Source organism: Salvelinus sp. IW2-2015, unplaced genomic scaffold (genome assembly GCF_002910315.2).
Source record: "Salvelinus sp. IW2-2015 unplaced genomic scaffold, ASM291031v2 Un_scaffold1841, whole genome shotgun sequence".
Classification (NCBI taxonomy): domain Eukaryota; kingdom Metazoa; phylum Chordata; class Actinopteri; order Salmoniformes; family Salmonidae; genus Salvelinus; species Salvelinus sp. IW2-2015.
In genome coordinates, this window is record NW_019943210.1 from 172635 (window position 1) to 191400 (window position 18766).

An 18766-nucleotide genomic window follows, 5' to 3' on the forward strand; every position below is an offset into this window, starting at 1 on the left:
TAGAAGCCTGCTGCCCTATATACATAGACATCTAATCACTAGTCACTTTAATAATGTTTACTTCTGCTTTACTCATTTCATATGTATATACTGTATTCTATTCTAATGTATTTTAGTCAATGCCATTCCGACATCGCTCGTCCTAATATTTATATATTTTCTATTCAAAATTATTTTACTTTTAGATTTGTTAATTGTTTGTGAATTGTTAGATACTACTGCACTGTTGGAGCTAGAAACGCAAGTATTTCGCTACACCTGCAAAAACATCTGTTAAATATGTGTGTACTGACCAATACAATTAGATTTTATTTTATTTGATATTTTTTTATTTTTATTTATTTAACCTTTATTTAACCAGGTAGGCAAATTGAGAACACGTTCTCATTTACAATTGCGACCTGGCCAAGATAAAGCAAGCAGTTCGACACATACAACAACACATAGTTACACATGGAGTAAACAAACATATAGTCAATAATACAGTGAGAAAAAAAAAAATAAGTCTATATACAATGTGAGCAAGTGAGGTGAGATAAGGGAGGTGAAGGCAAACAAATATATGTATAAATAAATAAAAATATAAAAGCCATGGAGGCGAAGTGAGACAACACAGCAAGTAAAATAAAAACTTTAAAAAACAATGGAATGGTTGGTTTGCAGTGGAAGAAAGTGCAAAGTAGAGACAGAAATAATGGGGTGCAAGGAGCAAAATAAATTAATAAATAAATACAGTAGGTAAAGAGGTTAGTAAGGGTGTGAACACTGTCCCTTGTTTTTAAACAGAGTGTGTATCCGTAAATTGCGCTCATGCCGTAAGTGTAGTGTGGGGTGGTATTTGGTACTGTCCCTTTTTTTACAGGCTGTTACAGGTGTTAGTCCACTGTCCCTTTAACCTCTAAGGTGCAGGGTTGAGTAACCGGGTGGTAGCCGGCTAGTTATGGCTATTTAACAGTCTGATGACCTTGAGATAGAAGCTGTTTTTCAGTCTCTCTGTCCCAGCTTTGATGCACCTGTACTGACCTCGCCTTCTGGATGATAGCGGGGTGAACAGGACGTGGCTCGGGTGGTTGATGTCCTTGATCTTTTTGGCCTTCCTGTGACATCTGGTGCTATAGGTGTCCCAGAGGGCAGGCAGTGTGCTGTTGCGCCTTCTTCACCACACTGTCTGTGTTGGTGGACCATTTCAGACTGTCAGTGACGTGTACGTCCAGGAACTTGAAGYKTTTCACCTTCTCCACTTTGGACCTRTCGATGTAGATAGGGGGGTGCTCCCTCCGCTGTTTCCTGAAGTCCATGATCAGCTCCTTCATTTTGTTGACRTTGAKGGAGWGGTTATTTTCCTGGCACCACTCTGCCAGGGCCCTCACCYCCTCCCTGTAGGCTGTCTCATCWTTGTTGGTAATCAGGCCTACTATGGTTGTGTTGTCTGCAAACTTGATGATTGAGTTGGAGGCGTGCATGGCCACGCAGTCATGGGTGAACAGGGAGTACAGGAAGGGGCTGAGCACACACCCTTGTGGGGCCCCTGTGTTGAGAGTCAGCGAAGTGGAGGTGTTGTTTCCTACCTTCACCACCTGGGGGCGGCATGTCAGGAAGTCCAGGACCCAGTTGCACAGTGCAGGGTTCAGACCCAGGGCCTCGAGCTTAATGATGAGCTTGGAGGGTACTATGGTGTTAAATCCTGAGCTATAGTSGATGAACAGCATTCTTACATAGGTATTCCTCTTATCCAGATGGAATAGGGCAGTGTGCAGTGTGATGGCGATTGCATCGTCTGTGGACCTGTTAGGGCGGTATGTAAACTGTAGTGGGTCTAGGGTGGCCGGTAAGGTGGAGGTGATATGATCCTTAACTAGTCTCTCGAAGCACTTCATGATGACAGAAATGAGTGCTACGGGGCGATAGCCATTTAGTTCAGTTACCTTTGTTTTATTGGGTACAGGAACAATGGTAGACATCTTGAAGCAAGTGGGGACAGCAGACTGGGATAGGGAGAGATTGAATATGTCCATAAAAACTCACAACAGACTGTATATATCATATCAGACTTCATATGTCTTATCAGGACTGTATGTATCATATCAGGATGTATATGTCTTATCAGATCTGTATATATCATACCAGATGATATCATATCAGACTGTATATGTCTTATCAGACTGGTATATGTCATATCAGACTGTATATATCACATCAACTGCATATATCATATCAGCTGAATATCTATCAGCAGTATATCATTATCAGACTGTATATATCATATATCAGACTGTATATATCATATCAGACTGTATATATCATATCAGACTGTATATATACATCAGACTGTTATAATCATATCAACTGTATATATCACATCAGACTGTATATCATATCAGGCTGTATACTATATCAGACTCGTATATATCATTCAGGCTGCAATATATCATATCAGACTGTATATATCACATCAGACTGTATATATCATATCAGGCTGCATATATCATATCACACCTTACATTTCCAAACAGCATTACCCTCCAACCGATCCATTAACCAAAAGCACAATGTCATCTTGTGACTATTGCACTGGGTCAGAACAACCCAATACTCCAGAGAATAAAAAACATTCATAATGTGACCAGCAGTAACAAATTAATCAAATCAAMTTGTATCYGTCAAATGCTTCATAAACAACAGGTGTACAGGTATAWTAACAGTGAAATGCTTTCTGATGGRCCCAACCATGCAGAGACAAATAAAATAGAGACATAATAGAGAAGTAAAACACTTAATAATAAAAAATAAAACAATGACCTAAGTATAACTTGTCTATACAGTGCATATATAAAGTGTTCAGACCCCTTTTACGTTTTCCATAATTTGTTACGTTACAGCCTTATTCTAAAATGGATTAAATCGTTTTTTTTTTGGCATCAATCTATATACAATACCCCATAATGACATCACAATACCCCATAATGACATCACAATACCCCATAATGACATCACAATACCCAATAATGACGAAGCAAAAAACAGTAAAAAATAAAAATAAAAAAATAAAACGGAAATATCGTATTCAGATCCTTTACTGAGTACTTTATTGAAGCTCCTTTATCAGCAATTACAGCCTCAAGTCTTCTTGGGTATGATGCTACAACCTTGCCACACCTGTATTTGGGGAGTTTCTCTTCTGAGGAGTGTTGTCATGTGCTCTTCACGACTGTGTTGTTGTTTGTAGACCATGATAGATTCTTAGTGATGTGGACACCGAGGAACTTGAAGTCCGCGACCCGCTCTACTACAGCCCCGACAATGTGAGTGGGGGAGTGATCGGCCCTGTGTTTCCTGTAGTCCACGTTGAGGGAGAGGATGTTGTCCTGGCACCACACTGCCAGGTCTCTGACTTCCTCGCTATAGGCTGTCTCATTGTCATCGGTGATCAGGCCTTCCACCGTTGTGTAATCAGCAAATKTAATAATGATYGTTGGTGAACAGGGAGTACAGGAGRGGCCTAAGCACGTACCCCTGAGGGGCCMSCGTGTTTAGGGTCAGTGTGGCAGATGTGTTGTTGCCTATCCTTACCAGCTGGGGGCTGTCCGTTAGGTAGTCCAGGATCCAGTTGCAAAGGGAGCTGTTCATTCCCAGGTTCCTTAGCTTAGTGATTAGCTTGGAGGGCACTATGGTGTTGAACGCTGAGCTGTAGTCAATGAACCACATGTTCACATAGGTGTTCCTCTTGTTCAGGTGGGAAAGGGCAGTGCGGAGTGCAATATGGATTGCATCATCTGTGGATCTGTTGGAGCGGTATGCGAATTGGAGTGGGTCCAGGGTGTCTGGGATGATGGTGTTGATTTGACCCATGACCWGCCTTTCAAAKCATKTCATGGCTACAGATGTGAKTGCTACGGGGCGATAGTCATTTAGAGTTACCTTGGCTTTCTTGGGCAGAGGGACTTTGGTGGTCTGTTTGAAGGTATTACAGACTGGGGCAGGCAGAAGGTTTAAAATGTCAGTGAAGACACTTGTCAGATGGTCAGCGGATGCTCTGAGTATGCATCCTGGTAATCCATCTGGCCCTGCGGCTTTGTGATTTTAACCTTTTTAAAGGTCTTACTCACATCGGCTACGGAGGGTGTGATCACAGTTGTCCGGAACAACTGGTGCTCTCATGCATGGATCAGTGTTGCTTGCCTCGAAGCAAGCATAGAAAGCATTTTGCTCATCTGGTAGGGTCATGTCACTGGGAAGCTYGCCGCTGTTTATATCTGTCCTGTTTCAGTGGGTAACCTGTACGAATGGTTTTTTTCGTATCCCAACTCCACCTGAGACACCCTTGGAGAGTGGGGTCACGGCCATGAATCAGCCATTATTGACAGCAACCCTGGACCAATTAGGCTTAAGTGCCTTGCTCAAGGGCAGATTGGCTAACCTCTAGGGTATCTGCCGCCTGCACACTTGTCAGTGTGTGTGTGCGTGCGCCTCTGACTCCGTCGCTCTCGCTGTGTCTTTCTCTGTGTCTCTCGGTCTCTCTCTGTGTCTCTCAGTCTGTGTCTCTGTCTCTCTCTGTCTCTCTCTGTGTCTCTGTGTCTCTCCCTCTCTCTTTCTCTCTGTGTCTCTCCCTCTGTGTCTCTTTCTGTGTCTCTGTCTCTCTCTGTGTCTATCTGTCTCTCTCTGTGTCTCTGTCTCTCTCTGTATCTCTCTCTCTATGTGTCTCTGTCTCTCTCTGTGCCTTTGTCTCTCTCTATGTCTCTGTCGCTCTCTCTGTCTTTGTCTCTCTCTGTGTCTCTGTCTCTCTCTGTGTCTCTGTCTCTCTCTGTGTCTTTGTCTCTCTCTGTGTCTCTTTCTCTCTCTGTGTCTCTCTATGTCTCTGTCTATCTCTCTGTGTCTTTCTCTGTGTCTGTCTCTTTCTGTGCCTCTGTCTCTCTCTGTCTCTGTCGCTCTCTCTGTCTCTCTCTGTGTCTCTCTCTCTGTCTCTGCAAGTATAAAGCTATCCGACATGTCTTAGCCTCAGATTTTCTCATATCTCTCACCTCATATGTTAATGTGCATATATTTTCTGTATCTGTTGATTAAGTAGTGGGGGGGGGGGTTGTATTGAGAAACATTAATTACGGTGTAAAAACAGACAGTCAAGTAGCAGGTTGTGAAGTATCATTACTCATATTATATGAGATACATACACCATTTACATAGAGAGACAGCTGTCTAAGCATCGATCACCTGGAAAAACATTTACATAGAGAGACAGCTGTCTAGGCATCGATCATTTGGAACATGAGAAGTGTTATACAGAACATCGAGGTGAGAGACTGTGACACAGAGTGCAACAGGGAAGGAGAGGAGAAAGAAGTGATAGAGAACCAGACTGAGAGGTGGGAGACGGAGAGGTGGGAGATGCAGAGTGGAAAGGGGGAGAGGAGGAGGGAAAGAGAGGAGAGAGTTATATAGTGAAAAGAGGAAGATAAGTAGGAGGGAGCAGAGAGAGGAGGAGGGAAGGGATGAGGGAGTCACAGAGTGGAAAGAAGGAGGAGGAGAGAGAGGAGGGGAAGAGAGAGTTGAGGAGGGGAGGAGAGTCACAGAGTGGAAAGAGAGGTAGGAGAGGGAAGGAAGGGGGGAGAGAGTCATAGAGTGGAAAGGGGGAGAAGGAGGGGAAGGGGAGGAGGGAGTTACAGAGTGGAACGAGGAGGAGGGAAGGAGACAGTCACAGAGTGGAAAGAGGGAGAGGAGGAGAGTCGCAGAGTGGAAAAGGGAGAGAAGGAGGGAGCTATGGGAGCGACAGAGGTGGAAGGAAGGAGGAACGATCACTGGAACGAGGCAGGAGGGACACGAGATGAAGTAAAGAGTGAAGGAGGGAGGGAAACGAGGATGAAGTAAAGAGTGAAGGAGGGAGGGAAACGAGGATGAAGTAAAGAGTGAAGGAGGGAGGGAAACGAGATGAGTAAAGAGTGAAGGAGGGGGGAAACGAGGATGAAGTAAAGAGTGAAGGAGGGAGGGAAACGAGGATGAAGTAAAGAGTGAAGGAGGGAGGAAACGAGGATGAAGTAAAGAGTGAAGGAGGGAGGGAAACGAGGATGAAGTAAGAGTGAAGGAGGGAGGGAAACGAGGATGAAGTAAAGAGTGAAGGAGGGGGGAAACGAGGATGAAAGTAAGAGTGAAGGAGGAGGGAAACGAGGATGAAGTAAAGTAAGGAGGAGGGAGGGAAAACGAAAGTCCGTGATGCCGTATTGTTACATATCGCAATAGTATTTTGGACAATATTATATTGATATTTGACTCCAAGTATCGATTTGTAAGAAAACAGATACAATACAAAACAATAAGTCATTCTTCATACCCCTTCAGGATAGATATTAATAAGGTATTTGAGGTAGATACATTTTATTCAGACCCCTGGACCTTTCCCACATTTTGTTACGTTACAGCCTTATTCAAAAATGTATAAAATACTTTTTCCCCCCCCACATCAATCTACACACAATACCCTATAATGACAAAGCAAAAACAGAATTTATATTTTTGGGGGTAATTTATTAAACATAAATGTACATAAGTATTCAGACCCCCTCACATTCTTCTCTGCAGATCCTCTCAAACTATGTCAGGTTGGATGGGGAGCGTTGCTGCACAGCTATTTTTAGATCTCTCCAAAGATGTTTGATCGGGTTCAAGTCCGGGCTCTGGCTGGGCTACTCAAGGTCATTCAGAGAATTATCCTGAAGCCACTCCTGTGTTGTCTTGGCTGTGTGCTTAGGATCGTTGTCCTGTTGGGTGGTGAACCTTCATCCTATTCTGAGCACTCTGGAGCAGGTTTCCATCAAGGATCTCTCTGTACTTATCTCCGTACATCTTTGCCTCGATCCTGACTAGTCTCCCAGTCCCTGCCATAGAAAAACATCCCCACAGCATGATGCTGCCACCACCATGCTTCACCGTAGGGATGGTGCCAGGTTTCCTCCAGATGTGACGCTTKGCATTTAGGCCAAAGAGTACAATCTTGGTTTCATCAGACMAGATTATCTTGTTTCTCATGGTCTGAGAGTCTTTCGGTGCATTTTGTCAAACTTCTAGCGGGCCGTTGTGCCTTTTACTGAGGAGAGGCWTCCATCTGACTACTCTACCATGAAGACCTGATTGGTGGCGTGAGTTTAGAGTTTAGGAACTCTAAAGCTCTCTCAGAGTGACTATCGGGTTCTTGGTCACCTCCTTGACCAATGACCTTCTCCCCCGATTGCTCAGTTTTGGTCRGGTGGCCAGCTCTAGGAAGAGTSTTGGTGGTTCCAAACTTCTTCYRTTTARGAATGATGGAGRCCACTGTGTTCWTGGGGACCTTCAATGMTGCWKAAWTGTTTTGGWACCCTTCCCCAGATCTGTGCCTCGACACAATCCTGTCTCAGAGYTCTAYGGACAATTCCTTCGACCTCATGGCTTGGTTTTTGCTCTGAAATGCACTGTCAACGGTGGGACCTTATATAGACAGGTGTGTGTGCCTTTCCACATCATGTCCAATCAATTGAATTTACCACAGGTGTACTCCAATCAAGTTGAAGAAACATCTCAAGGATGATCAATGGAAACAGGATTCACATGAGCTCAATTTCGATTCTAATCGCAAAGGGTCTGAATACTTATGTAAATAAGGTATTTCTGTTTTGAAGTTTTATTCATTTGAAACTATTTCTGAAAACAGGTTTTCAGTTCGTTATTATGGGGTATTGTGTGTAGATTGCTGAGGATCTTTTTATATATATATAATCCATTTTAGAACAAGGCTGTAATGTAACAAAATGTGTGGAAAAAGTCAAAGGGTCTGAATACTTTCCAAAGGCACTTATTGGTAGCATTAGCTGGCTCTCGTTGGCTGTACCTGTGCCAAAACTACGCTATTTTTAATCCTGTCGTTTTTTTCGCAAGATAAAAAATAATAATTGTGAGCCAACATGTTTTAAGCACTTTAATTTCCCCATGACTGATCAAAACAAATGTTCTCATGATCTCTCTTGTATCTCTGCAGCAGACATGTAGTTAGAAATATGTTTGGAACATCGAATCCCAAAACATATRGAATCGTGAGAATTGCAATACATATCATATTGGCACCTAAGTATTGTGATCATATTGTATTGTGAGGTCCCTGGCCTAAAAGAAAGGAGTGGGTCGTCTCATGTCACCCACGCTGTGGAGGCAATTTGGCAACATAAATTACCCAGACCTTTCACTGTTTCTGCTGTCATGGCGATGGAATAGAGCCATCTATTACTCTGTGGTTACTTGTCAGGACGCTAGCTACACCGCGTGACAGTGAACTGGGTGGGTGTCTGTCTGCATGTGTGTGTGCAGGATGTTATCTCTCTCTCTTGTCTCTCTATATCTGGTCTCTCTCTCTCTCTCTCTCCCCTCTCTCTCCTCTCTCTCTCTCCTCTCTATCTCTCTCCTCTCTCTTTATCTCTCTCTCTGTCCTCTATCTCTCTCCTCTCTCTCTCTCTCTCTCTCTACTGTAGAAATAAATGAAAAGTATAGATCATCTCGGCTGGGTTATATTGTGTTAAGAAATTCATAAAGCACAGATGGAACTCAGGCGGTTAAAAAGATTTTGACTGTATATCCCTCAACCTCGTGTCTGTTTGTGTAGGACAATCAGAGGGTCTTGCCCTTCAATGACTGACTGTGGTTTTATGATAAAACACTTAGACTTATTTGCTAATTACCTCTTCCTCTCCTCTCTGTCCTTCCTCTCTCTGTATCGCTCTCACACACACACACACACACACACACTCTCGCTCTCTCTCTTTTCATTGCCTCTCTCTATATCCCCCTTGTCTTTGTTACATCCTCCCTTCCCACAGGGTTGGGCTCAATTCAGATATTGAATTCAGAATGCCTAATCAATTCTTGATTTTGAATTGAAGTAGTAAACAGAATTTAAATATGAATTTGTATTAAGGGAAATAGAATTGAATGAAATGAAATCCAAATGCTTCCTCTATTCTGTATTAGGTATAGTCTATACAAATCTACAGTTGAAGTCGGAAGTTAACATACACTTAGGTTGTAGTGATTAAAACTCGTTTTTCAATCACTCCACAAATGTAATATAATATAATAATGGTTGTCGATATAATAGAATGGCATTGGTTGTCAAGAAAATAGAATTGGCTATTGTAAGCACTTAGGTTAAAAGTGTATGTGAATATTGTTTCCGGAGAAAAGTGATATAAACTTTGGTATCTGAAAGTTGTGACCTGTCAGAGTCAATGAAACTCTCGTGTTCTACGACTGAGTGCACTGAATTATAAATTATATTTCCTGTCACTCAAACTCAAAAAAATTCCAATTCTACGTCCTGTGTAGTGTGGCCAATTTCAATTTTGAATTTCAACTCATGAGTTGAATGGGAGTCAATTCCAAAATTCCGAATTGAGCGCAACCCTTGCTATATAGTGCATTATGGGCCTTGGCCTGAAGTAGCGTATTATATAGGACATAGGGTTCCATTTGGAACAGATACACACTATATTTTAATCCTCGTATTATGTTGCAGGTAAATTTGACTCATTTCCACGTTTGAGTTTCCCAAAATATTAGTTAACCTCTTTTTTTTCTCCATGAAATGAAATAACTTTCCTCATTTAGGGCCATGAACCTAACTTTAAAATGCGGACACACTGATGTGGTGTGGAATGTCTGTGTAGATTTTGTATACGAAGATGTGTATAGATATTTGCACAGGTCCAAAATAAACAACTGTCTCTGATGTTTTTTTAGTTTTGTTTTGCTTCTGGATGCACTTTTATAATTACGTTTGGGTGAAAGTCAACTTTCCCAAGTTTTTCTTTCCCAGTGCTAAGCAGCAGATCTCTGACACGGACACTCAACAATGAGCTCCAAACAGAAAATGCTTGTTTGTGAGAAAGGAAATATGTTTAACAAAATAGTTAAATACACTGCTCAAAAAAATAAAGGGAACACTTAAACAACACTGTTTAAGTGACAAGACATAATCTAGTTTTGGCTGTTTTTACTTTGACTGTCTTGAGTGTGTTAAAATTAAAAATGTGTGGGTCAATCTGACCCACAATGGATGGCGTTTCTTTCTCAGCAATGCACAAGGGTTAATGTCGCTCCTGTGATGATGGAAATGAAAAATGAAAATCCTTGCATCATAAATCCCCAATCCCCAGTTCCCAGCTACAGTACAAAGGACTTCTGTAATGACTAGGAGTTATAGTTCAGGTATACATCACACAGTCATATAACTGGTATTCTGGCACAGGACCTTGCTTGTCTCTTCCCTAGAGGATTGGGGATTTAATATGAGGATATTGGATGTAAAATGTTTTTGGCTCTGGCCAAAAAGTATTTACATTTCAGATTCACCCTATATGACCCTGCAATGTCAGTGAAGGGTGAACTGTCCCTTTAACAGTGTATCTTTGCTCCTGTAATGTAGGTGTACTGTCCCTTTAACAGTGTATCACTGTCCCTTTAACGGTGTCACTCTCCTCCTGTAATGTGGGTGTACTGTCCCTTTAACAGTGTATCTCAGCTCCTGTAATGTGGGTGAACTATCCCTTTAACAGTGTATCTTTCCTCCTGTAATGTGGGTGAACTGTCCCTTTATGAATGCACCAAACCAATGATCCCCCGTATAACTATAACACTGGACTCTCCCACCACACTCTACCCACCACACTGGACTCTACCCACCACACTGGACTCTACCCACCCACACTGGAACTTCTACCCACCACACTGGACTCTACCCACCCACACTGGTCCTCTACCCACTCCACACCCTGGACTCTACCCACCCACACTGGACTCTACCCACCACACTGGACTCTCTACTCCACACCAAGCACTCGCGTACCAACACTGGCTACCCCCACTAGCGACTCTACCCCTCACACTGGACTCCACTACCCACCACAGCGTGGCACTCTAAACCCTCAACCACTGTGACCTACATACACACACCCACTGGACTGTATCTACGAGCTACCAAAGCTCTCTCTGCGACCTATCTACAACTATCAAACCTGGACTCTACCACAGCACTGACTCTACCCACAACCGGACTCTACACCGCACACCATGTGACTTTCTGACACACACGCATCAAACTGGAACCCACCCACCTACAGAGCTTGGACCTCGACCGCATTCTTACGACACTGTACTCTACCCTACATCACCTGTGTAACTCTACCCACAACTACTCAACAGCAATAACTAAGACCCTGCCACAACAAACCCCAAACAACCTACAGTCACTAAAAAACCTCACACACATCATCCATATGCACCCACCACACACCACAGCACAACACTACACACACACACAGCACTGTAGTCACACTCACCGAGCATGCGCTGCTGCTATCAGCTCAGTCACTTTATCTATGCCTGTTGGCCGAGCACTTTTTACCCCTGCCTATAATGTACATAGGCAACCTCAATTACCTAGTTACCCGCTCCACGATGGACTCAAAGTTACTGTAACCTCCATGTATATAGCGGTGTTATTACCTCATACCCCGGAACACACGACTCCAGCACCATGTACTCCCTGATATTATATTACCCGTACTCCTTGCAACAGTTGACTGCAGTACAGGACTTCCGTATATAGCCGTGGTTATACTCGTACCCCTGCACATTGACTCAGTACATTACCTTCCGTGTATAATTGAAACGATATAGGAGCCACCAGGTGGTCATTATCTAGTAGCGTCAAGTACCCCTGCACAAATTAGGTACTCAGCTACACGTACGTTTCCTCTGTTAATAAATTACCGTCCTCGTTCCTGAAATATAGCCTGAATACCCCCTGCACATCACTCAGCTACTGATCACGGAATATCTTGGCTTCGATGAATATCAATTATATGCCTTCTAATACCTGTACCCCTGCACGATCACCACAGTGAAACAAAGAAACTTCTGATATCATAGACGTGTAATTTAATACTAGTTATTGTAATTTGTTGTGTATTTATTCCTCTTGTCACTATTTCTATTTGTATTGTATATTTTTGTCCTTTATCTTTCTTTCTGCATTGTTGTAAAAGGACCCATCGGTAAGCATTTCACTGTTAGTCTACACCTGTTGTTTACCAAGTGTAACGGTTTTTTTCCAGGGGTGAAGGAGAGGACCAAAGTGCAGCGCGGCTAGTGTTAAACATGTTTAATAAAGAACAAGTGAAACACTACAAACAACAATACAAAATAACAAATGTGCAAAAACTGAGACAGACCTATCTGGTGCAGACAATCATAGAGACAGGAAACAAACACCCACAAAATCCCAACACAAAACAAGCCTCCTATATATGATTCTCAATCAGGGACAACGATTACCATCTGCCTCTGATTGAGAACCATATTAGGCTGGACATAGAAACAGACAAACTAGACACACAACATAAAATTCCCACCCAGCTCACGTCCTGACCAACTAAACACATACAAAACAACAGAAAACAGGTCAGGAACGTGACACCAAGCATTTCACTGTTAGTCTACACCTGTTGTTTACCAAGCGTGTGAAAAATAAAATATGGTTTTAGTATTTGATTGAACAATCGCTTTAACTTCAAACTTGAATAACTATGTAATGTTGATTTAACTATCGCTTTAACTATATCAATGAGAGACCCCTGACAGTTTCTCTCTCCCCCCTCCTCCCCCCTGCCAGATGGTCTGCTCCAGTGACAGTGAGGACAACTTCATCATGTTATAAACAGTATGTGAACTGTAATGGTGGTGAACTAATATTTACAGTGTTTGTCTCTTTTCAGACGGACTGCTCCAGCGACAGCGAGAGTGAAGATAACTTCATAGTGATCCCACCCAGAGACCATCTGGGCCTGGCTATCTTCTCCATGTTATGCTGCTTCTGGCCCCTGGGCATCGCTGCTTTCTACTTCTCCCAGGGGGTAAGCAGGACACACACACACTAACATACACACACACACACACACACTCTGTGTACCTGTTATACACCACCTTTCCTGGGGTTACAGTTTCCTTTTTTATCGCTTTGGTACTATTTTCACAAGTATGCAGTGAATTTTCAAAAACTCTCAGTACAAAAAAACTACAAACTGGTAACAGTTGTAATGCAGCCAGTCTTACATTCAAAACCTTTGATTTTACAAAAACAAAATGTTGGTAGACATCGTTCACAACCATTGATCCAAAAATATACGTTTACTGTGAAATATAAGTACATTTGGTTTAAATCACCCGAAACACTACATAATGAAATGTTCTCTATTTAGTTATATTAACACCTTAATCTATTAACAAATCCAATGTTTCAAAATTGTCCTTTGAATGTAGTATGCTACAATACTGTAAAATTCCAGTTCATTACACTGTTTTCACATTAGGTAATACACTTGCACTACCCATTAAAGTTGACTGAACATCAACATTACATAATTGACGACGCATTTCACAATGTAATCAAATTAAAGAAAGAATGTTTTAGCAGGCGGTAGTTTTCATCAAGCCTGTCTTGAGCACTTGGCCACATGTATTGAAACAGGTAAGATCAGGGATATTGCCTCTGCGTATGAAACAGGTAAGATCAGGGATATTGCCTCTGCGTATTGAACAGTAAGTCAGGACTATTGTCTGCTGCGATTGAAACAGGTAAGATCAGGGATATTGTCTCTCTGCGTATATGTGAAACAGGTGATCAGGGATATTGTGTCTCTGCGTATTGAACACGGTAAGATCAGGGGTATTGTCTCTGCGTATTGAAACAGGTAAGATCAGGGATATTGTCTCTGCGTATTGAAACGTAAGTATAATTAATCAGGGGTATTTGTCTCTGCATATTGAAACAGTAAGGTCAGGGGTATTTGTCTGCGTATTGAAAAGGTAAGGTCAGGGATCTTGTCTCTGTGTATTGAAACAGGTAAGATCAGGGTTTTTGTCTCTGGCTATTGAAACAGGTAAGATCAGGGGTATTGTCTCTGCGTATTGAAACAGGTAAGATCAAGGGATATTGCCTCTGCGTTTGAACAGGTAAGATCAGGATACTTGCCTCTGCGTATGAAACAGGTAAGATCAGGGATATTGTCTCTGCGTATTGAAACAGGTAAGATAGGGATATTGTCTCTGCGCATTGAAACAGGTTAAGATCAGGGGTATTGTCTCTGCGTATTGAACAGGTAAGATCAGGATATATGTCAACAGGTAAGATCAGGGGTATTGTCTCTGCTTATTGAAACGGTAGAACAAGGGGTATTGTCTCGCTTATTGAAACAGGTAAGATCAGGGGTATTGTCCTCTGGCTTTTGAACAGGTTAAGATCAGGGTATTGTCTCTGGCTATTGAAACAGGTAAGATCAGGGATATTGTCTCTGCGTATTGAAACAGGTTAAGTCAGGATATTTGTCTCTGCGTATTGAAACAGGTAAACAGGGATATTGTCAACAGGTAAGATCAGGGTATTGTCTCTGCGTATTGAAACGTAAGGTCAGGGTATTGTCTCTGCGTATTAAACAGGTAAGTCAGGGATAGTCTCTGCGTATTGAAACAGGTAAAGATCAGGGATTTGTTTGCGTATGAAACAGGTAAGATCAGGGTATTGTCCTCTGCGTATTTGCAACGGTAAGATCAGGGATATTGGCCCTCTGCGTATTGAAACAGGTAAGATCAGGGATAGTGCCTCTGCGTATTGAAACAGGTAAGATCAGGGTATTGTCTCTGCGTATTGAAACAGGTAAGTCAGGGATATTGTCCTGCGTATGAAACAGGTAAGATCAGGGTTATTGTCAACAGGTAAGATCAGGGGTATTGTTCTGCGTATTGAAACAGGTAAGATCAGGGATATTGTCTCTGCGTATTGAACAGGTAAGATCAGGGGTATTGTCTTGCGTATTGAAACAGGTTAAGGTCAGGGTATTGTCTCTGCGTATTGAAACAGTAAGGTCAGGGATATTGTCTCTGGTATTGAAACAGGTAAGATCAGGGATTTTGTCTCTGCGTATTGAAACAGGTAAGACAGGGGTATTGTCTCTGCGTATTGAAACAGGTAAGATCAGGGATATTGCCTCTGCGTATTGAAACAGGTAAGATCAGGGATATTGCCTCTGCGATATCAAGGTAAGATCAGGGATATTGTCTCTGCGTATTGAAACAGGTAAGATTCAGGGGTATTGTCCTCTGCGTATGAAACAGGTAAGGTCAGGGTATTGTCTCTGCGTATTGAAACAGGTAAGGTAGGGATATTGTCTACTGCGCATTGAAACAGGTAAGATCAGGGGTATTGTCTCTGCGTATTGAAACAGGTAAGACAGGGATATTGTCAACAGGTAAGATCTAGGGGTAATTGTCTCTGCTTATTGAAACAGGTAAGATCAGGGGTATTGTCTCTGCTATTGAAACAGTAAGATCCAGGGGTATTGTCTCTGCTTATTGCAACAGTAGATTAGGGGTATTGTCTCTGCGTATTGAAACAGGTAAGATCAGGGGATATTGTCTTCTGCGTATTGAAAACAGGTAAGATCAGGGATATTGTCTCTGCGTTATTGAACAGGTAAGATCAAGGGATATGTAACAGGTAAGATCAGGGGTATTGTCTCTGCGTATTGAAACAGGTAAGGTCAGGGGTATTGTCTCTGCGTATTGAAACAGGTAGGTCGGGATATTGTCTCTGTGTATTGAAACAGGTAAGATCAGGGGTATTGTCTCTGCGTATGAAACAGGTGAAGATCAGGGATATTGTCAACAAGTAAGATCAGGTATATGTCTCTGCGTATTGAAACAGGTAAGGTCTAGGGGTATTGTCTCTGCGTATTGAAACAGGTAAGGTCAGGATATTGTCTCTGCGTATTGAAACAGGTAAGATCAGGATTTTGTCTCTGCGTTATTGAACAGGTAGATCAGGGTATGTGTCTCTGCGTATTGCAACGGTAAGATAGGGATTGCCTCTTGCGTATTGAAACAGGTAAGATCAGGGTATTGCCTCTGCGTATTGAAACAGGTAAGACAGGGGTATGTCTCTGCGTATTGAAAAGGTAGGTCAGGGATATTGTCTCTGCGTATTGAAACGGTAAGATCAGGATATTTGTCAACAGGTAAGATCAGGATGTCTCTGCGTATTGAAACAGGTAAGATCAGGGATATTGTCTCTGCGTATTGAAACAGGTTAAGTATCAGGGTATTGTCTCTGCGTATTGAAACCAGGTTAAGGTCAGGGGTTATTGTCTCTGCGATTGAAACAGGTAAGGTCAGGGATATTGTCTCTGTGTATTGAAACAGGTAAGATCAGGGATTTGTCTCTGCGTATTGAAACAGGTAAGATCAGGGGTATTGTCTCTGCGTATTGAAACAGTAAGATCAGGGATATTGCCTCTGCGTATTGAAACAGGTAAGATCAGGGATATTGCCTCGCGTATCAGTAAGATCAGGATATTGTCTCTGCGTATTGAAACAGGAAGATTAGGGGTATTGTCTCTGCGTATTGAAACAGGTAAGGTCAGGGGTATTGTCTCTAGCGTATTGAAACAGGTAAGGTCAGGGATTTGTCTCTGCGCATTGAAACAGGTAAGATCAGGGTAATTGTCTCTGCGTATGAACAGGTAAGATCAGGGAATTGTCAACAGGTAAGATCAGGGTATTGTCTCTGCTTATTGAAGGTAAGATCAGGGTATTGTCTCTGCTTATTGAAACAGTAAGATCAGGGGTATTGTCTCTGCTTATGAAACAGGATAAGAGATAAGGGGTATTGTCTGCTGCGTAATTGAAACAGGTAAGATCAGGGATATTGTCTCTGCGTATTGAAACAGGTAAGATCAGGGATATTGTTCTCTGCGTATTGAAACAGGTAAGATTAAGGGATTTGTCGATACAGGTAAGATCAGGGGTATTGTCTCTGCGTATTGAACAGAATAGTATTGCTCCGTATGGAAAATAAGTCAGGGTCTGGTATTGAAACGGTAAGGTCGGGTATTGTCTCTGGTATTATGAAACAGGTAAGGTCAGGGTATATTGTCTCTGTGTATTGAAACAGGTAAGGTCAGGGATATTGTCTCAGGGTATTAAACAGGTAAGATCAGGGATTTTGGTCTCTGCGTATGAAACAGGTAAGATCAGGGGTATTGTCTCTGCGTATTGAAACAGGTAAGATCAGGGATATTGCCTCTGCGTATTGAAACAGGTAAGATCAGGGATATTGCCTCTGCGTATTGAAACAGGTAAGATCAGGGGTATTGTCTCTGCGTATTGAAACAGGTAAGGTCAGGGATATTGTCTCTGCGTATTGAAACAGGTAAGATCAGGGGTATTGTCTCTGCGTATTGAAACAGGTCAGATCAGGGGTATTGTCTCTGCGTATTGAAACAGGTCAGATCAGGGATATGGTCTCTGCGTATTGAAACAGGTAAGATCAGGGATATTGTCTCTGCGTATTGAAACAGGTAAGATGAGGGATATTGCCTCTGCGTATTGAAACAGGTAAGATCAGGGATATTGCCTCTGCGTATTGAAACAGGTAAGATCAGGGATATTGTCTCTGCGTATTAAAACAGGTAAGATCAGGGGTATTGTCGCTGCGTATTGAACAGGTAAGATCAGGGATATTGTCTCTGCGTATTGAAACAGGTAAGATCAGGGGTATTGTCTCTGCGTATTGAAACAGGTAAGATCAGGGTATTGTCTCTGCGTATTGAAACAGGTCAGATCAGGGATATTGTCTCTGCGTATTGAAACAGGTAAGATCAGGGATATTTTCTCTGCGTATTGAAACAGGTAAGATCAGGGGTATTGTCTCTGCGTATTGAAACAGGTAAGGTCAGGGATATTGTCTCTGCGTATTGAAACAGTAAGATCAGGGATATTTTCTGCGTATTGAAACAGGTAAGATCAGGGGTATTGTCTCTGCGTATTGAGGCCAGATCATCTGATGCAGCACTCCATCACTCTCCTTCTTGGTCAAATAGGCCAAAGACAGACCGGAGGTGCATTGGGTCATTTCCTGTTGAAAAACAAATGACAGTCCCACCAAGCGCAAACTAGATGGGATGGTATCACTGCAGAATGCTGTGGTAGCCATGCTGGTTAAGTGTGCCTTGAATTCTAAATAAATCGCAGATAGATTTTGAGAACTACATAATGAAAATGTATGTCTGTAAAGTAGAAACATAAAAAGTATGCTTTACTAAAATTGAGTTGGCCAATACAGTACAGAAATATCATAAAATGGCCAATACAGTCCTGTAATAACATATAATAGTCCAATACAGTCCTTAATACTGTAATATAGGCCATTACAGTACTGTAATACTGTAATATAGGCCAATACAGTCCTGTAATACCATAAGATAGGCCAAAACAGACCTGCAATACCATAAAATAGGCCAATACAGTCCAGTAATACTGTAATATAGGCCAATCAGTCCAGTATACTGTAATATATGCCATTTACGTAGCAGACACTTTTATCCAAAGTGACAACAGTCCAAGCATTTTGGTACGAGATCCCACTGGGAATTGAACCCACAACTCTGATGTTGCTAGTGCCATGCTGTTACGAACTGAGCCACGCACATGGCCACTACAATACATAAGTACAATACAATACTTTTAAAATACAATACACGATTACAATAGAGGTGGAAGATGTATGATTCCATCCCCATGAGCGTGCCACCTTCCTTCAGGCCATGGACGAGGGATGCAATGATTTCAATCAAGACCTCTTTCAGGATTGGATTCGCCGTGCCAAATCCCCCCCCCCCCCCCCCCCCCAGAATTCGACCAGAAC

General features: G+C 42.3%; 1 protein-coding gene across 1 annotated transcript in view; it reads left to right on the forward strand.

Moving 5' to 3' along the window:
• The window catches only part of LOC112072155 (synapse differentiation-inducing gene protein 1-like), a gene marked incomplete at its 3' end in the record, with an annotated part of 65345 nt that extends 52422 nt beyond the window's left edge, over positions 1 to 12923 (forward strand). The window contains exon 3 of the mRNA XM_070439677.1: positions 12786 to 12923. Within this exon, the coding sequence (XP_070295778.1) occupies positions 12786 to 12923 (138 nt within the window). The remainder of the gene's footprint in view (positions 1 to 12785) is intronic.
• Between the last annotated feature and the right edge of the window lie 5843 nt (positions 12924 to 18766).